Source organism: Arachis hypogaea, chromosome 15, assembly GCF_003086295.3.
Source record: "Arachis hypogaea cultivar Tifrunner chromosome 15, arahy.Tifrunner.gnm2.J5K5, whole genome shotgun sequence".
In the NCBI taxonomy this organism is placed as follows: Eukaryota; Viridiplantae; Streptophyta; class Magnoliopsida; order Fabales; family Fabaceae; genus Arachis; species Arachis hypogaea.
Window position 1 is genome coordinate 156,890,709 of NC_092050.1, and position 21,133 is coordinate 156,911,841.

Sequence of the window (21,133 nt, forward strand, 5' to 3'; positions counted from 1 at the left end):
TATTTTTTTTAAATTAAAAATAATCACAATTAAAAATTTAATTATAAAATTAAAATTATAAAGAGTAACAAACTAATTAAACTATTATTTTATCATCTAATTGAACGTTGATTTCATTTTTCAAAACTAGTTTCGTTAACAAAAATCTTTTATGTGCTATTTCATATTTTATATCCTTTTCTTTCTTTTTTTTTTTTTTTTTAGTTTTTAACTTTTTATATATTCTCTCACCTTAATTAGCCTTGTATCATCATGTGTGTGGATAAACGCACCCAAAACGGGAAATGGAGGTTCACAATTTACATATGAAAATATATTCATCAATTTGGTCCTCAAATAGTCTCAATTTAAGTTTTGAAATTTTAATTATTTTAATTTAGTCATTAAATTTTTTAATTAATTCTGTGACAAAAATCATCATAAAATCTAACGTAATTAAAATTTAAAAAATTAAAAAATTAAATTAAGACAATTAAAATTTTAAAAATTAAATTAAAACTTAAATATAATTTCAGAGGCCAAACTTAATATTTTCTCCCACATTCACATATATTAGAACTGTTTGGTTCAATTTATTATTTTAATACTCTTTGGTTCAATATATTATTTTAATTTAACATATTCCTAACACCGGATGCAATGAAATAAACACAAAATTATCTCTTAAAATTTGTGCACTACTTAATAATTAATTAGAAAGTACAACTTAATTAAATATATTCAAAAAATATAAACTATAAATAACAATAATTAATAATTAACCACATAAATTTATTTTTATATAAAAAATAATAAAAATATCAGACATAAAATATAAAAATATCTTTATTTAAGTAGTTCCTAACATTTTAATACAAATCTAAAAATAATTTTTGAAATTTAATTTGTTTCGTGTATAAAAAAGTTTTTGAAATTTTATTTGCACCAAAAGTATTTTTGAAATTTAAAAAAATATATCACATTAGTCTTTTATTTATTTTTTATCGAATTATTTTTCATACTGTAGGTGACTTGATACATTTTTTTTATATTAGATTAAATAAAATGACATTATTTTAATTTTAACACTAAATATTTAATAAAATAATATCAATTAATCTTAATGTTCATATATTTTTGGTGGAGATAGATAAGATGTTTTATGATTTATTAAAATTAAATGACACTGTTTAGTCAAATTTTTAGCATTAAAACTAAAATAACATTGTTTTATCTAATTCATTATAAAAGGCTATATAATTATATGTCAAGTCACTCATGAAGTGATGAGTAATTCAACAAAATGAGAATAAAAACTAGGGCAATGTTAGGTAATTAATGATTTATTTGAATAACATAAACAACGAACTTTAAAATTAGTCTATTTTAACTAAAAGACACTACATTCTAATTTAATGCTACTAATTAAATTTAAAATTAATTTATTCTTTTAACCTTATTATTCACATTGTTTAACAATATTGTTGGTTACCTATATTTTTCCTAAAAACTAATACGATGGCATAATATTTTCCATCTTAAAATTTTTTTCGGTACAATTAAATTCTTAGAACTTTTTTTATACAAACACTCAATCTCAAATATCAGTTTGCTATTTACCCTGCTGTGTTTTAGGGGTGCGCATGGATCGAGTGAAATAGGGTTTGATGTGACCTAAACCTGACCCGACCCGGAATATATACCAGGTCTATTTGTTAGACTCGAATCTGGCCTTAGACCCAATGAAACCTATACACTTTCGGATCACGGTTATACTGGGTGAAAACCGAGCCGTTAACATTACATTACCTTAATACTTTCTTATAAACTAGCATGTGAAAATATCGAAATTTTCAAGACTCCAATCATTATTTGACATGGTAAAATTCACTTAGAAAAATATAACAAGAACCAACTCTTCTCTAGAGTTAAAGCATAACCATAATCAATACTAATATTGTCTAATAACACCAAATATTTAAATCAATGCAAATAACACAATATTATGCATTAGTCTAAAATCTTATGCATTTTAAACATAAAACATTAATTTATAGTTTTATAATAACTAATAACACAAAATATTAAGATTTACAATACGTAAATTCCACATAAGAATAGCCATCATCCATCACTAATAACACAAAATATTAATTGTGTATGATGACCGGACCACCGGATCGAGTTTAGGTGACCTGAGTCATGGCACAGACCCGACCCAAATTAAAATAATAATCGGGTCTATTTTTAAAACCCTTATCCGACTCTAAATTCGACAAAATTACACCAAATTAATCCCTAAAATATTTGGGATCGGACCATACACATCCACTATACAAAAGACTCATGGTCTCTGATCTTAGCCAAGTTGCCCTCAAAACTACTTTCTGACTGTGATGATTAAACGTGTCAAGTTTCGATTGGCTAAGTATCAATTTGATGCGACAATGACGTCAGGCTAACAGAACAGTGCTTATGTATGACAACAAAAGAGGCAATAAGGTTCTGAAACGTGGCTAGGTCAAATGAATGTGGCCCCCTTAGGTCTCTCTCATGGAGTCTCTCCTAGGTCCAACAACTAGGGTTAATTAAAGTTGAGCAAAAGTTAAAAAGCTGAACAAAATAAAATAAATTGGAGATTACACGATGAGATTGAAGTGACACACTTGTGTGACTGGGAATCACGAACCAAAGAGATCGATTTCCATTGTTAACTAAATGGTTGGCAAACCCTTACATTATAATCAATTACATCTATCATCATCAATATAAAACATATTAAAATTAAACAACACAGATTTAATGAATTGCAATTAATTAATTACAACCATTTCAGTGGTTATTTATTATTGAAAATGAAGTCTTAGGCTTACAGATTCCATGCTCCTTTAATTTGTTCGACACGTCCCTTTTCATTATCTTAAGAGGTATAAATACTTGACATGGCTTCCCAACTACCATGTCTCTGCCTGTCAAAGTGGTTCTCATTTCTCAATTTCCAAAATAGACATCATCATACAAATGGAGAAAATCCAAGGTTATCATTTTCTCAATTACACTTTTTTATTCTTTATTTGTCTTAAACTCTTTTAATTAATGAAAAAGTATATGAAATCAAGAGGTAATCAGCTAAAAATTAAACAACTTAATTAATTTTATTTATTTTTAATTTATAATATTTGATATTAATTATTTCTCACCCCAAATTAAAATTCTGAATAATACGTTGGAGAAATAGGGGTGGAGATCATGAAATTTTCAACAATCTGATTTTTAGTATATAAAAAATTTATAAAATATATAAAAGAATATTCATTTAACATGAAAAAGAAATATTCTAATACTTAGTAGAAGAAACATCCTAATACCTAGCATAAGCATTATCCACACAAAGGTTTTGAATTCACCCAGAAGTATTTAACTGGTTTTTGGCTAGTACTCTCTTGGTTCCCTAGCATTGTTGTTAATTAATTTTAAATATGCGCTAGACAACTTTTCTCTTTTTTCAAAACCTAAAAGCTATGACCTAAATTTTCCAAAAAAGAGAATTTAAAATAATTTAAATCAAAATGATTCATTGTAACTTATTAAAAATTAATTTCCTACCACATGTATTAAAAAAAAATAAAATAAAAAGGACAAATCTAATAAAAAGAGATGCGTAATGAATTAGTCGGCGAAAGAATACACATAATTATATTATTCTGTCTATCTATTTTGTTTTGCAGTCCCCACCTTCAATGTTTAGTTGGTAACAAAAGTAATGAATATCATGAGAAAGAAAACACAGACAGTACAGTAAAAAGAAACAAGCTTTGCTTTAGGATATATATGAAGGGGTGAAAAGGGTGGTCAAATTTCAAAATAGATAAGGTGTTATGATGTTGAAGAGATATGTGCTTTGCTGTGTTGTCTCTCATGCATGTGGTTTTGTGTTATTATTCCATAATTCTCTGCTATGAGTTTGAATATATAAAGAGAGAGAAGGTAGCTAAGGAGGGAGTGTGTGAGATAGAAGAATTAAGATGGGAAGAGGGAGAGTGGTTCTGGAGAGAATAGAGAACAAGATAAACAGGCAAGTTACATTTTCAAAGAGAAGGAGTGGTTTGTTGAAGAAAGCTTTTGAATTATCAGTGCTTTGTGATGCTGAAGTAGCACTCATCATCTTCTCTAGTCGCGGCAAGCTTTTTCAGTACAGCAGTTCTGAGTAATTCTTTTTCTTCTTTCTCTATCTCTTTAATTCATTCTTAATCTCATCGTCATGCAATTACTCTCTACAATTAACTAATACTTTATTATTATTCCTATCTGCTCCACATAACATAATCTTACTTTTTTTTTTTTAATCATACAACTGGTTTAATTTCTTAATGCTACTTAGTGTGTATGTAAATACTTCTTGTTAAGTAATTATGATTATTAAGAAAAAATGTGAAAATTCAGGTGCAGTTAACTTCATGTAAAGTTGATAATTAAGAATTAATCGTTAAATGATTTAATAGATTTGACTAAATTATCATCTAATAACTCTCAACTATTAACTTCATACGAGTCTTTTGCCTTAAAAAAAATGTTAGACAAACTAAATTTAACCAAGTTTTTTTTTAACTCAAATTTTTGTTATTAATTTTTAATTAATCAAACTAATTTGATTAAATTTAGTTATTAAAATGATTTGGTCATGTAGTATTCCTGTATTATTACTTCTGAAATAATTCCATTATTATTAGAAAATAATTATTTATTGTAAATTCATCCTAGACGTGAATAATATATAATAATGTTTCAGTATTTATATGCTTCAAGTTAATTATTGTTATGAACTAATTAATATTATTATTGTTCTTTGATTTAGTGCATATTTTAAATTTTTTTTAGTTAATCTTATAAAATTTTATTCCTACATTCTGTTTCTCTGTTTATTAGGGTGATAATTCTCTTTTTTTATTTTTCTCTTGACTCATATCTTGTTCTTGCTTAGCTTATTTAGCATAATCACTATCCTATCGCATGTTGGACAAGTATATTTCGTTTAAATTCTGCATAGTGAGATTATTCTTCTTTGTTAAGGAATATAAAATCCATGGCCACTATCCACTTTCTTTCTTTACTTCTTCCAATTTGTTCTGTTGTTTCAGAATCAGATGCATCTCAAGGTATAAATTAGTGGTCCAATTTTTATTTATTTCATGTTTTGCTTCAATTGTTGCTACCATGGTCCAATGTACACTTCAAACTAATTATTGTATTTCATATTAAAATAATAATTTTACCAGTTACTTACTGTTTTTTATTTTATTTTTAAATTTTGATGATGATAGCATTAGTGGAATTATTGAGAGGTATCGCCAATGTCGTTACAACAAGTTGTCACAGACTGGCAATTTATTTGATCAGCAATCACAGGTTTTTCCTTCGTTAGTTCGTTGTTTAATTTCTCCTTTAATTTTTAACCATTATATTATGATTATGATTATGACCAGAATTATTTTTAGAAATCTAGTGCTTTAGCATTTATTATTATTATTATTATTATTATTATTATTATTATTATTATTATTATTATTATTATTGGTGATGTGCCTTGCAGAGCTTGTACCAGGAATTCTTGAAATTAAAGGTAAAATATGAATCTCTGGAGCGAACACAAAGGTAAACTATAATGTGTTATACTTCAGATATATTTTAGGGTTTTGATTTTATAATACTGCTGGGAGGACTATGAATTTCCAAAATTAATTTTTTTTTATTTGTCTTATACCAGAAACTTTTAGATGAGCAATAAAAATCGAATTCTAAATCTTTAAGTCATAAAAACTCTGATAATATGTTATGAAATTATTTATCCAAACTATTTAAGTGAATAGAAAAAAATACGTAAATAGTTATATATGTAACTAAACATGCATGTGGTACTCAAACTAAACAAGCTAAGGATAGTAAATAAACATGTTTGTGAATGTTATTAATTAGATGCTTACAATATATAGTTTGAATTGAAGGCATTTTCAAGGAGAAGAACTTGAGCCCCTTGGCATGAAGGAACTGATGAACCTTGAGAAACAAGTAGAAAGAACTCTTGCACAAGCTCGACAGCTCCATGTATATATAACAATTACAATCATACTATATAATATAGTGTGGTGGCCTAGGTTGCATGCATTTTAATATATACCTATATGTGTCTTTTATATTATATGTGGTTGATTTATATATTGTGTGCTTTTCAATTGCAGATGAAGAAGCTCATAACACGACAGGCAGAATTAAGTGAAAAGGTAACTTGAGCACCCTTCCTTTGTGAATAATCACAAAATTAAATTAAATTTAACTAGATGTAATGTAAGCAAAATACTCAAATTAAAGAAGATTAGCACTTTAACCTGCTCGGAACTTGATTCAATTGAAGCTAATTCTATATTATAAAAAATGCTTAAAGGGTCACTATAATTTATTGTTTTTTTTGTTATTATTTTTAGTCTAATAATCTAATAATATATTTAATTCACATTTTTAAATATTAATGACTAACGACTAACAAAAAAAATTATTGATCATCTAACATTTCTCTAATTATATATGCATATATTATTTATTCTTATTAATATTGGCAGGTGCACGAGGACCAGGAGCTCAACAAAAAGTTGAAATTCAAGGTTTTTCCCTTTAAGCATTGGACATATAAATTAATTAATGTGTTAATAACTTAATATTAAAGTTGCATTATTTCACTGCTGTGTTTAAAACAAATTGTACTATTTTTAGAAAATATTGAACATTTTTGTAATTTAATTTAAAACCGTTAAAAATATAATTATTCATGTATCTCTTTCTATCATCGTTAAAAAATATTTTTATAACTAAATGTATGTTTCATAAATAAAAAAATGTTCAACATAATTCATGCTTTTAAGCTAAGAAGTTACTCTTGCACGAGGAACAACTGGTTTCATGACATAGACTTTGAAACCAACAAAAAATGTCAATTTTTTTTATATTTATTATTTTTATATACCTGTCTAAAAGAAAAAAAGAGAATATCTAAATGCAATTTAAAATTATAAAATAAATAAATAATATGAAAGTGTTGGGTATTTCAATTCCTGCTATATATAAGGCCTCTTAATAAATTTATTTGCATTCTGAAAACTTATGATGCAGTTAAGAGATGAATTCCCAGACCTAATTGCTGAGCACAACAACCCTATTCATGAGTTGAATGAAGTACAAGCCATTAATCAGTTCCAGTCTGAGACGCTCTTAAACAACACACGGTATATCCACTTTTCTCATTAACATGTCATCACATAGAAAAGAGGCTCACCCTCACAACTAAAAATAGCTCTTGCTTATAAATTTGCTACTTTTTAATTTAGATGTGGCAGGGAGAATGGTGTAGTACATAGTCAGGCACGGACCTACATGGAACCATGGGGGGGCACTTGCCCCCACTCTCATTTAATTTTTTTAAACAAAAAAAAATATATACATATATAATATGCCCCCATTTTAAATTTTAAATGATCCCATTACAAATAAATTAAACTAATTATTTAAAACCTTGAATCCATTTTATCTTGCTATCATTTTGATTATGAGTTAACCTAATTAAATTTAGTCTTCTCTCATTCTCAAATCCTAGTCGTCACTCATTTATTCTCTTAAACTCTCTTCTTAGTTTCATATTTTCAACATTTTTTTTCTATTCCTTGTTTAGTGGTCATCTTGTCTTCATCAACAGGTAAATTTTAAATTCTCTATTTTGTTTTATACAGCTCTCTATGATTTTATGTTTTTTTTCAATTTTATTGTTTCTCTTTTCATATTTTCGATTGCAAATTTTAATTCAAACAATTATAGTTTAGGTATTAATCTATTTTTATATTCTCTTCATGAATTTATATATTTTATTTTATTTTTGATTTAGTGATCCTTATTATTTATTTGTTTATCTTTTATTCTATTCTATTATATATAATTATGTTGCATATAAATTTCTAAAGTGAATCGATCAATTTACTAATTTAGAATATATATTTTTTATTTTTAGAAATAATAATGGAAAAATATTTTAAAAGAAAGCTACCACTAGAATCTGAAGTCACTTCATTAGTCTCTTCTAATAAAAAAAAGTTTTTAAAATTCAATGTAAAAAGTTTCATAGTTGATCCTGAACAACGACCCAAAATTTTAAATTATGATATAAATGACAGAGATGAAATTAGACAAATTTATTTGTGAAAAGATCATTGTCAACCAAGAGAATATAATTTTCTACAAACATATTTTGGGACTTTTTTTGGTAAATTTAATGCTGATTGGTTTGATGAATTTAGCAATTAATTGGAATATAGTATTTCATAAGATGCTGTTTTTTATCTCTATTATTATCTTATGAAATCTGATAGTGCGAGTAGTAATGCTTTTATAAAAGAGCTCTTTTTAAATTTAAATTAATATATCTTTTGATAATAATGTGAATTATTTTTGCCCCCTTACCATAAATTTTCTGGGTCCGTCACTGTACATAGTTATGGAGTGTATATGTGCTTTACGCAACTGTGGTGTTAGGAGCAAAAATCAGATTATTCGATTTTTGGGTCCGATTTGTGTTTAAAAAATTAATAAAATTTGGGGTATACAAAGTATCCCAAATTTTTTTTAATTTTTTAAACACAAAACAGATTCGTCAAAATTTAAATTTTCTCTTCCACACTAATCAAACTGTCCGATTAGTAGGCTTAATTTTTTTAACAAAAAAATCGGATGGTCCGATCTCTTTATTCTTTGTTTTCGAAAAAGCTGTCTCACATTTATGTCTAACACCCACATTCTCCACAACAACGCACAACACACACATGCTTCTTATATCCAAAAAAATAAGCGGCATTTTATACTTTGAAAAAGACATAGAATTGAATTGTTGCTATCAATGTAGTTAGAATTTCGATTTAACTCTTAAAATCTTCTAATATTACGATTTTAAATGAGTCTATTAATTTTACAAAATTTATAAACAATTTTAAATTTTATATTTTACTTTCATAATTTACTTTTTCGATTTTAAGTAAAATTTTAATTTTCTCTCTCTTAGTTGCCAAAATAAATTATAATAGTTGCATTAACAAGTAACAACCACTTTTTGAGATTACAACCTTATTAATTTAAGAAAAAATTATGTTTGCATCATCTTTTATTATATCTTTTTTCTAATTCTTTTATGTACAAAAGATAAAATAACCAAGTTATTTTTATGTAAAAATAATCGATAAAAATTATTAGATAACTTAATATGTTTGATTAAATTATTATCTAACAGTTTTTAATTTTATGAATCACTTTTAACAAAATAAAATATGTATATACAAAAGTAGTGCATATAACATTTTTCTTAGTTTAAAATCTGTCATGACAATACACTATAATATTAATTATTTTGCATAACCAAATTAATGTTTATTACATACAAATTGGTGCAGCATGTTTGAGCATCATAATCAGGAGGGAAAAGCAAGTGGCACAAGGCAACAAGATGGTCAGAGCAGCCATGACAGAAACAACAATGGTTGGCTTGTGTGAACCTTCGTTTTCTTCTTATTATGATTACTGCTTCTGCCTTCTATGCCTTCCTTGCCTTCTTATTATCAAAGCAAAATGTACAATAAATAATTAGAATTTTGTCAGAATTTTTGTTGTTAACTGAGGTGGTCTTATATGTTTAGTTTTTGGATGAAATTCCTAGTTAGTTTCATCATTTTTTTAAACATTAAACCACCATTATAATTTCTGACAAAAAATCTAATTAGATTTCACAAACTATCAATGTAGCTATAATGTCACATGGTTCAGGAAAAGCTCCTTGTTACGTTGACCGCTTCTTCTGTCCACATACTTTAATTTGAAATAAATTTATGGAGAATTGAAGAAATTAGTATCTTTTAATGCAAATGTACTAGGTGTATAAATACATAAATATATGATGACTAATTTTAATGTACTGTTATATTATCTCAATTAGGTCTCGAATTGCTATGTAACACAACTTAAACGTGATATATACTTGTGTATTATATTTGATACAATAGGTGATGATGCAATGTTGCCAGCCAAAAGCCCAAAACTCTTCTATGGAAGACGTCACAATTTTAGGTTTTGGTTCCGTTGACAATAAGTCAAAAACATCTCAAGACCGCATGCTACTATTTTTATGATTTTTTATCACTTTCTAGAACTTAAATTTTTGGAATAAAATTTTAATATTTGTTATAAAAAAAAAAAGTATAAAACAAGGTGGAAACTCAGGTGTAGTCGACTTCATGTGAAGTTGATAACTGAGAGTCGTTAGATGATTTGACTGATTTATCTAAATTTTTATCTAACGGCTTTTGACTATCAACTTCACGTGAAGTCGACTACACCTTAGTTTTCATCGTAAAACAAACTACGATTTAAAACGTCAAGCATTGTCCAAAGTTGGTGCATCAAGCATCAACTCTTTTTGCAAGGTGCCGTTTAACTCAAGAATAATATAGCATTGTCCAAAGTTAATATAAGAAGTTTTTCTTATTATGTTTTACATCTATAATATTTTAAATAATAAATATAAATAAATAAATAATAATTTTTAAAATAAAATGAATAATTACTATGTCACAAACTCACAATATATGAAATATGATCACCTTTAGAAATTTACAAGGAAATAGTGAAAATAGAAAAATAAAAAAGAAACTGAATGGGCCTTTTTATATAATTTACAAATTAGATGGGCCTTTGTTTAAAGCATGTGAGTGGGTCCAGCCCAATTATTTAATTCTTAAATGTGTCAGTACTATACACGAATCTAGGTCGAAAGGAGAAATCCTAGGTTCATATATTTAACTTTTTGTATAATTAATTTAGATTGATTCAGTAGTTAATTAATTTATTAATTTATTTAAATAAATGTTGAGGTTTGAATTTTAATTTATATGTGTAATAATCTGTTGATTAATAACAAATTCTAATTTATAACGAAGTCTATCAGATTGAGAGAATAAAAAAATATTTTTTTTTTATATAACTCATCATCATCTCACCGCCATGATCATATATGCTTTGCTAGCTAGATGTACTATGGAAATTATAAAAAATTAAACTGGTGTTGGCAAAACCGCAAAAGACGTTATTCACTTAGTGCTTTAAAAAAAATGATAATATATAATCGTAAATTTTGAAAGGTGTCACCTTTTTTTCCTTGCAAATAATCACGGATTTCTTGTCCATGTATGGCTTTACTGAAAAAGACAAATAAATGAAAAATGCTGGATATTGGTCGGTATTTAATTAAAAATATTTAAAATATGAATTAAAAATATGTTGTTAAATTATTAAATTAAAAAATAAAATTAATTATTAAATTTTTTTTAATAAATAAATAAATACGACAAGTTTAATTCGATTGATTTTTATAATTTTATAAATTTTTTAGTTAGATTTTTATATTTTTTTAATCGAGTCTTTGCATTAATTTTTTTATTAAGTCTTTACATTTTATTTTTTTGTTTGGATTTTTGCACTAATTTTTTTTATTTAAATTCTTGTATAATTAAATTAATTACTATCAAGAGGGACTTAATTAAAAAAAATAGTGTAAAAACTCAATTAAAAAATATATAAAAATCTAATTAAAAATTTTACGAAACTATAGAAACTAACAGAATAATTAAACTAATTAAAAATTACATCACCGGTTTACGTGGATAATACAAATAAATTCTCTTCCTTTTGGAGGTATTTGAGTAGATTTTTTTCTTCTTAGTTACACCTTTCAAGGAATGTTGAATACTGAGATTAAATAGAAGGGAAGCTATGTGTCTATCCAAACCGAAAACCATTTTGCTTTCTTTCTAGTTGGTGAATATGAATATACTATTTGATCAAACTTTGAAAATTCTTATCCTCATACAAGCTTCTTTAAGTAAATTACACGTTTTTTTTTTTTTTTTATAATTAACGGGACAAGCGTCCAAAATTACACCTATTCTAGATTATAATTAAACGATATATTATGCATAATATTATTTTATTAATAAAAATTTTCAATATCACTTAAAGTCTTAAAAAAATTTAGTGCAACTCATCCACAAATTTATTCTATATGGACTATAGCATCTTTTCATATATATATATATCCAACCTGTTATATCTACATAAAATGTTATAATATAGCATAAAAGGGTAAGAAATCAAGGAAAAATAAATGTAGTTGTGTGAAAATCATATATAATATAACGTATTTTTTAAACAGAAATATTAAACTGACTACTACAAATTAAGAAAATCATATTTATTGCTGAATATATATATTAAAATAATTATATAAATAAATAAATATAATTAAATAATTATATAAAATATTTTACAATACAAATATAAAAAAAAGCTTGACACAAAATTTTGGAAAGAAAAAAGAAAATGAAAAAGAAATGAAGATGTAGAATTTTTTTTTTAATTTTTTAGGATATTTTTTAGTGTGTACTATAAATAAGAATTAATCTGTTATAAATTAAAATTTTATTTAAAATTTATTATTGACAAAAAATTATTATATTTATAAAAAAAAATTGAACTGATACTGATTTAAACAGACTAGCTAATTTAGTTCAAGATGTAGAACATTTTAAAAATAAGAATTTGACAAGAGGTTGAAGAAGAAGAAAAGTGAAAAGGGGAAAAGAAAAATAAAAACGTAGTAAGAAACTGTGTGCTTTGGCTGGCTGGCTCATTGTTGTTGAATTCCATTTCCATTCTGTCACCTCTTCTCTCTCTCTCTCTCTCTCTCTGAGAGTGCGTTTTATTAGTTTTCTATATTAAAAGCGAGTCACTCACCAATTTCTTTCCTTCTTTTCATCTACCTTGTACCTTCCTCCATTTACACACACACACTCTCGCTCTCTCTGCACAACTGCTTAACATTGCTTCTTTTTCTTGTTCTTGTTCTTCTTCTTCGTTGTTTTTATGCAACACTCTGCAAATCAAATGGCCAATTCTTACTCAGGTTTTCTCATCTTTCTTCTCTCTTTTACACTCCTCACGCTTTATTATTGTTGTTGGTTGGTTTTCGATCACTTGAAGCTTTGGAGGGATTCATTTGTATAGGTTGGGAGTGTGTTTTTCGAGCTAAAGATTATATCTTTGAGGTTTTTGTGATGTTGGGTTATGCTCTTTTGTTTTTTTGTTTCTGATTTGTTGAGCTAAATCTGATTGGAAACCTTTGTAGAGTGTGTTGTGTTTTGTTCTGTTCTTCTGTGTCTGGGCGGGTGATGTTATCTTTATGCAGCTGCGAATTTCCATGCAAAGTCAAAATCATCATGTATGGAGTTGTCTTTATTTGATCCACTTTCTGGTTGCATTTCTCTGATGCTCTTGTGGGATAGTTCATTTGGAAATTATGATTGGATTGGATCATATATTTGTGTGGGGAGATCCATGTGATTTAGACCAGGGCATGCAACTTGACCCTTTGTTGTGATCACAAAATGATTCTTTTGGAATGTTAGTATTTGATATCTGTGTACTTGAACGTCATATTTGCTAGTGGCATATTTAATTTAATATGCAAATCCAAAATTTGGGAGGAAAGAACACACAGCAGAATACAGATGAGTTGGTTCTTCTGGTTCTAACTAATTAGCATACAAGATGTTTCATAGTATACTAGAGAAAAGAGAATAGAAATGGTCTTCTCACAATGAAGATAACTTTTATTTTGCTTTCTATAGTTTTAACCAGCTTACCTAATTAATGGCAGTATCCTGAAGTGTCCAATTGTTCATTTTCATCATGTAATTACATTTTTGCTTGCAAAAAGAATGAGTTGTTGGTTTGAATCTGAAGGTAGGGCCTTTTCGCAGGTAATTCCAATCATATCCCAAAAGAAGACGCAAAGGAAACAAGTTCGCTGGTTGTTTCCTTTGGGGAACTGCTGATAGACTTTGTGCCAACAGTGGGAGGAGTGTCGCTGGCCGAAGCACCGGCTTTTCAGAAAGCTCCCGGTGGAGCTCCTGCCAATGTAGCTGTTGGTATATCTAGACTTGGAGGTTCATCGGCTTTCGTCGGAAAGGTTCGGTTTACTATCCTTGCTCTTGGTCCAGTTGATCAGTTAGTTTCTTTCTACCATCTATAAGTGCATTGTAATAGAGAATTTTGTTCAAACCTTCATGTTGTGCCGAGTATGCTTTCTCAAGAAGGCTGTGGCTGATTTTGGACATTTACCCTGAATAGAAAATCATATATTTATTTCTTGCAATCTGTGTATTAGGTTGGAGCAGACGAGTTCGGTTACATGTTGGCCAATATATTGAAGGAAAACAATGTTGACATGTCTGGCATGCGGTTTGACCCGAATGCTAGAACTGCATTAGCTTTTGTTACACTTAGAGCTGACGGTGAACGAGAATTCTTGTTTTTCCGGAATCCAAGTGCTGATATGCTTCTTCATGAATCAGAACTTGATATAAATCTCTTAAAGAAGGTATTTTTAATTTCTGTTTGTATTTTATGGATTGTGGCCTTAAACCTATGCTTAAAAGCCTCATATATGTAACATTGATTTCAGGCTAGAGTCTTCCATTATGGCTCCATCAGCTTGATTGACGAGCCGTGCAAGTCCGCTCATCTTGCTGCTATGAGAATTGCCAGCAATTCTGGTAGTATTCTCTCTTATGATCCAAATTTGAGATTAGCACTATGGCCATCAGCCGAGGCTGCTCGCAAGGGCATAATGAGTATTTGGGATCAAGCCGATGTCATAAAGGTAAAATACATTGGGCTATGATTCTAACACAATCTACAGTAATTGTCTAATTGTAATTACAAATGTTTAATTTTGAAAGTTTGTCATTTTTCTTAGTAGACCTGATGTGCTGTTTTCTTATATATATGCAGATAAGTGAGGAAGAGATTACATTTTTGACGGGTGGTGATGATCCTTATGATGATAATGTTGTATTGACGAAACTTTTTCATCCAAATCTCAAACTTCTAATTGTTACTGAAGGCTCATCTGGTTGTAGATATTACACCAAGGTATGCATGCTGAAATAATTTAAAGCACAATTTATCATTTCTGCATGTTTCTATAAGGGAATAGTACGAGTGGACTGTGTTAATGGTGGTCACTTGTGAATGAGATTCATAATGTAATGTGATATTGCGGTACAAAATGAACTGATGCAGGATTCAACGAATTCTGATTGCTGAATTTCATGCAGGAATTCAGGGGCAAAGTTGGAGGTGTTAAAGTCAAACCTGTTGACACAACTGGTGCCGGTGATGCATTTGTCGGTGGATTTCTCTACAACTTGGCTTCTGACCCAAGTATTCTTCAGGTATTTAGGAGTTTCGGTTCATTCTAGTTCTAGATTAAATTCAGTAGCAATTTTTCTGTTTAATTTTTATCATTGATGATGCTGGAAACTTAAATTATTTATGCATATTGATAGTGCAGTAGGGACTAGGAACAGGGAAAGACATTTCAATTCTGATGTTCTTTCTGTACCTTTTTCCTCTCTAGTCTTTGCATATATATTTTATGGATTCTAATGTTGGGGAAGGAAACATTGGTGTGAACACCGTATTTTGTCCTAATATATCTAAAAATAAATTAAAAAGTAGAAAAAGATATTATGCATCAATTAGGATTAGATTGCATTAAGAATAGCAAATGACATTAAAAATCGAATTCAATCATTTTCATTAAGTACATTTTAGGTTAAGAGTAATACAAATGGGTATAGTTATGCATTTGCAAAGGAGGGAGATCATTTTTTTTAGCCAAAGTTGCATGCTGCTTCTCTACACATACTTAGAATCCCAAATCCAAATTCTAAAAAATCAGTTTTTTATAAATTTAAAGGTTTTTCCTATTTTTCCATGATAAAAATTGGTGACGACTCCTATATTTTTCAATATTTTTGTCTAGCTCGCGTCGCTTCGTGCATAATACTTGGGCATGTTGTGACAAGGCATAAAGAAACTGAAGTTTGAGAAACTTTAATCCTTGCTAATGAAATTCAGCAGTTTCAAATGGATTTGAACATCTCCATTAAAATCTTGCATGGTTGAGATTTTTATACCATGACATGCATACAGACAGAATTGTCCTTACACCAAACATTTATACATAAACTTTCCTTCAGTGAACCGCACTAGATATAGCGAAAAGTTTAAACTAACCCTGAAATTTAGGTGTCTGAGTTAAAGATGTCATGAAGTCATAGTAGTTGAATATAAGTATATGCTTTTTTTCTCTGTTTGCAGGATGAGAAACGGCTGCGAAAAGCTCTATATTTCGCAAATGTATGCGGCGCCATCACTGTGACTGAGAGAGGTGCCATTCCTGCAATGCCTACAAAGGAAGCTATCTTGCAATTCTTACTAGAATCTGCTTCAATATAGAACTCAGATTTTTTGGTTATAACATATTCCATTTGTAGTTAAACTATAGCTTAGGTGATGCTGAGCTTCTTGTTAATTTTTTTTAACATTTTTTTTATCAAAAACTTTCAACTGTAATTTCCATATGTAAGTTCAATTTGCCTTGCTGTCTCAAGTTTTGGCTTGTGCTCTAGATTTAAGAAATAATATGAAAGGGGTTCAGTTTTTGAGTCATGGAATGAAGAAATGTTTATATCTTTCAATGATATGAAAGTTCTGCATTGTTTTCAATAACATATTCATGGATTGGTCTGTCTTACTTGGTTTGAAAATTCCTCCTGTGGAAGAATACTTCTGATTTAGATAAAATAATTGTAGAGTTAAAATAATGATTATGTTTTTCACAAACCATAGTTGTCAACTTCATTATAGCATCTTACTGAAATTAAATACCTGATCATAGATTACAGGGGCCAAAAAAGCTATATATTAGTATGAATTTTGGTGCACTGGGAGGACTTATCTTTCCAAACAGGTCTTCAAGAAAATGGCTACAAGCCCAACAATATCTTCATGGATAATGTAAACAGTGTAAAAAAATCTTGTTAGACTTAAAATTTTCAAGTCCATAGAAAAGAAAAAAGAAAGGACAACAATTTTTGAATGGATAATTTTCTAGCCTCCAATATTTGTGTTGTAAAAACTTATCCACTCCTAGTGAATAAAAATCTTTTATGTTGTGTGTGTGAGTATATAGTATACATGAGTATTGTGATGTTATAATATTTAGAGTTGAGGGCTATTCAACCCAACTTGACTAAAAAAGAAAAAACCATGGCATGGTATTATAACTTGTCTTCTGAAAAGCTTTGTCTAAATCGTTTTGTCTTGGACAATGGTGCATGGTCCATGGAACATTCTCTTGAATTATTTATTTATTTCAATCAGGATCATTTATAAAGTCACCAACCACTGATTAGACAGAGATTCAATTTAGTTCTTAAAATTGTAAGCATGCTTTATTTTAAAATGTGTGGCATGCATGCTTTCAAGGTTAGCATCAATCTATGATTGAAGGAAGAAGAATAAGAAGACAAGAGTGTACTCTAAAATGGTGGCAGGTGCCAACTGTTGGTGGGGGCTAGTGAGAAGTGAATTCAATTACTCTGTTTTTCTTGCAATTAAGAATCTCAGTGTGACTATTTGCCATAATGCCTATACTTGGAAACATACCTGACTCCTCAATAACTACACTTCAGTCACAATCTGTTATTAATACTGACTAAATATGAATAGTACAGCAATAAATTATGGGAATAGTGACTGTCTGACTGAGATTGTTGGTTGTTAAAATCTTGGTTGTTAAATTATAATTAGTGTCTAATTTTGGTCTCTAAATCTTTACAATTGATCTAATGGAGCCAAATAAGAGAACATAAACATAAGCTCTTAATCATCGGAGATTGGGAGAAATCAAGCGAAGACACTATATTAAACTTAAAATCTTAAAGTAATAAATTAATGGTTTTTTCATTTAAATTCTTCATTCTTTTATTTTTTTCAATATGAGACTAATTTCATATACTACTCACACTTGCAACGTTAACACTAAAACAAATTGAGTGTGAGAATTATGTACCATATATATGACTAGCTAACAACTATTGGAGAATCGCTAGCTAAGTTTTTTTTTCCACGGTATCCTTTAGTTCAATAGATCAAGGATTAATTCGTCGCGAATTAAAGTTCTATTTAAAGGTTTGCCAATTCGTTGCTGCATGCATAAAACAAAATTTAAACATCTGATATTTACTTAAGCGGACTAGTGAACTAAGTACAAGACCAATCCAACTTAGTTTAGTTTAATTTATTTCATTCTACCATGATCTTGTCAAAATTTATATATACATTAATTTCTCCTTAGAGATATATGTTTAGTCATATTAAAAAGGTACAATGTTCATCAGCTTATAGATGAAAATCAACTTTTTTTTCCTCCTAACATGGAAACTCATCATACGAGAAGCGGACCTTTAATTTGAACTCAATCCATGACATTCTACCAAGACTATATCTATTTCACTTGCATTCCACTGTAATGTTACATGCATCTCATGATAGCCTAGCTATTATATTATATATTATGGATTATGCTAGGTAACTAATGATTTTCTTGAACAACGAATATTAAAATTGACATAATTTAAGTAAAATATACTACACTTCAAATTATTCACCTAAACCTTAATATTAGAATAACCATCCGCACACCTAGTAAATTGAACATCTGATATATCCATTATTCACATTATTTAATATTTTCATTGTCTACCTATACTTTTCCTTATATTATTTATCGATAATAAACCTTACACAATAATTAAAATATATCTTGCAAAAATAATCATCTCGTTTTTTATATATCCTTTTATATTCTCAAGCATTCCTGTAAATTAATTAATTTCAAAGCAAAAAAAGATATATATAAACATTTTCATATAACCACTAATTATTTAAACAACTATATACATACATACATACATACATACATACATTTTAAAATCCTAAATAATATGATTACTTTATAGAACAACTCATATTTTTAAACTAAAAATAAATTCCATTTCATTTATTATTTCAATTTTTCTAATGGAGAATTGAACTTTGTTCCAAAAGAAGTTCCATTTATTTCATATATATTAGAGAAAATCCCACTTCCCTCTCCTGCGAGATGCTAAAATGACACCCTCCTCCCCTCTATTTTATAAATGTACATTCCCCTCCCTTCTAACTTTTAAAAAACCTCATCTTTAATCCATTTTAAATTTTGTGTTAACTAATATTAACTTTATCCATTTTTTAAGAAAAAATAAATTATTTTTTTAAAAAATACTATTAACAAAAATTTTATTTTTTATCGTTAAATTTTGCTTATCAAAATATCCTTTAATAAATTATTTTTTATTAACTAAATTATATTTTTACCAAAATACTTTTAAAAAATTAATAATTAAATTATTTTTTTCTAAGATACCTACCTTCAATAATTTTTTAAATATTAAATTGTGATTTTACCAAAATTTTTGTTAACAATTATTTTTATATTTTACTATTAATTTTTTTATATCAATATATATTATTTTAACATTAAATAAAAAAAATATTACTACTATTAATATGTATAACAACTAATATATATTGATATTGAAAAATAATCTTACTAAAATTTTTTATTTAATGTTAAAATAATATATATAGATATCGAAAAATTAATAGTAAAATATAAAAAAATTGTTAACGAAAATTTTGGTAAAATTATAATTTAATAATTAAAAAATTATTGAAGGATATTTTAGAAAAAAATAATATAATTATTTAATTTTTAAAAAAAATACATTTAATCAATAAAAGATTAATTTATTAAAGAGTATTTTGGTAAGCAAAATTTAATGATAAAAAATAAAATTTTTTGCTAATGGGTATTTTTTTAAAAAATAATTTATTTTTTCTTAAAAAATGGATAAAGTTAACATTAGCTAACACAAAAAATTTAAAATGAATTAAAGATGAGGTTTTTAAAAAGTTAGAAGGGAGGAGAATGTACATTTATAAAATAAAGAGGAGGGGAGTGTCATTTTAGCATCTCATAAGGGATGGGAGTGGAATTTTCTCTATATATTATTATATTTCCTCCAATTTTCAACTGAAAGAAATAATAAAATAATAATAATAAATGATAATAAAAGAAGAAAAAAAGATGGAACTTTGTAGTAGATAGATGGTGAGATCGTGTAAATTAAACAAATTAAACCCACCCCAAATCCCCATCCTCGTTCCCAATAAATAAATAATAATTAACTTTATTTTTCTTTTTCTTTTTATCTCCCTTTATTCCCTTATCTTTCCCATGTATATCTATTGTAGAAAGCAGTGTTGAAAAAGTTTGTAGTAAAGATAATCAAAATAGATTTGCACCAAAATAGCCAAAAAAGTTTGTCATTTCTACTTCTTTTGCTTTCCTTTTTGATGCTAAAGGGAGTTGTCAGCTTTTTCAGTGATCCCTTTTTTTCTTCTAATGAATGACCTCATTATTGTTGAATCATTCAATTAATCATCATCTCTTCAAACTTCAGTTCCACCCTCCTAAAAATAGACTAGTGTTCATCATAGTACCAGAAAAATCACAAACAACAAAACCAGCTATTTGCATCATCATTCAACAAAGGAAAATAATTGATAAATAAATTTCTGAATATTTACATTTTAAACTATTGAAGTCTTCTATGATAATAGATATGAATCAATTATGTTTAAATTAAAATCTTTTATTCTAATTATAGGGACTAATATAAAAATAATATATCTACATCTATTATTATTGAAAACTTTATTAATATATTTTTTTAACAAAATTAAGTTGTTCGAAATGTAAATTCTCAAAAGCTTATTTTTTATTTTAATCCAATAAAAAAAAACACAAACAAACATAGCGCAAGCAACAAGTGATATATAACATCATATATGTTGTTCAAGAAACATAAAACATATATATAAATCATGAAAATGGTGATAGCCAATGATCTCATAGTCTCGATATCTCTTGCCTTGTTCCACCATTTATGCTGAAATACAGTTAAATCCACATGTATGCATGTCACCCCTATTAATTACTTAGGCTTTTGTTGTTATCATTATTCATTATTGTGTCTTGCTGTTTGAAATTTCCCGCTCTTTT

The 21,133-nt window shown here is 27.6% G+C and overlaps 2 protein-coding genes across 3 annotated transcripts; both read left to right on the forward strand.

The window, feature by feature from the left end:
* Positions 1 to 2,914: 2,914 nt before the first annotated feature.
* LOC112751699 (agamous-like MADS-box protein MADS3) lies at positions 2,915 to 9,993 on the forward strand. 2 transcript variants are annotated; one of them, XM_025800915.2, is made up of 9 exons: positions 2,915 to 3,016; positions 3,708 to 4,186; positions 5,301 to 5,385; positions 5,570 to 5,631; positions 5,982 to 6,081; positions 6,216 to 6,257; positions 6,594 to 6,635; positions 7,141 to 7,253; positions 9,459 to 9,993. In XM_025800915.2, exons 2-9 carry the CDS (start codon positions 4,005 to 4,007, stop codon positions 9,556 to 9,558), a joined length of 726 nt encoding a protein of 241 aa, XP_025656700.1. In that variant the 5' UTR covers positions 2,915 to 3,016; positions 3,708 to 4,004; the 3' UTR covers positions 9,559 to 9,993. The 2 variants fall into 2 exon arrangements, with proteins under 2 accessions (XP_025656700.1, XP_072073441.1); XM_072217340.1 differs by having other exon boundaries at positions 5,582 to 5,631.
* A 2,663-nt stretch (positions 9,994 to 12,656) lies between these two features.
* On the forward strand, positions 12,657 to 16,632 carry LOC112751698 (probable fructokinase-7). Its single transcript, XM_025800914.3, has 7 exons — positions 12,657 to 13,018; positions 13,875 to 14,083; positions 14,282 to 14,494; positions 14,579 to 14,776; positions 14,908 to 15,048; positions 15,234 to 15,350; positions 16,282 to 16,632. Exons 1-7 carry the CDS (start codon positions 12,979 to 12,981, stop codon positions 16,417 to 16,419), a joined length of 1,056 nt encoding a protein of 351 aa, XP_025656699.1. The 5' UTR covers positions 12,657 to 12,978; the 3' UTR covers positions 16,420 to 16,632.
* Positions 16,633 to 21,133: the final 4,501 nt, after the last annotated feature.

Excerpts from the sequence above, each read along its gene's own strand:
- LOC112751698 (XM_025800914.3), top strand. The coding sequence starts at position 12,979 with ATGCAACACTCTGCAAATCAAATGGCCAATTCTTACTCAG. Across the intron at positions 15,049-15,233 it reads GTTGTAGATATTACACCAAG|GAATTCAGGGGCAAAGTTGG; the intron begins GTATGCATGCTG and ends AATTTCATGCAG. Across the intron at positions 15,351-16,281 it reads CTGACCCAAGTATTCTTCAG|GATGAGAAACGGCTGCGAAA; the intron begins GTATTTAGGAGT and ends CTCTGTTTGCAG.
- LOC112751699 (XM_025800915.2), top strand. The coding sequence starts at position 4,005 with ATGGGAAGAGGGAGAGTGGTTCTGGAGAGAATAGAGAACAAGATAAAC. Across the intron at positions 5,386-5,569 it reads TATTTGATCAGCAATCACAG|AGCTTGTACCAGGAATTCTT; the intron begins GTTTTTCCTTCG and ends TGTGCCTTGCAG. Across the intron at positions 7,254-9,458 it reads ACGCTCTTAAACAACACACG|CATGTTTGAGCATCATAATC; the intron begins GTATATCCACTT and ends AAATTGGTGCAG.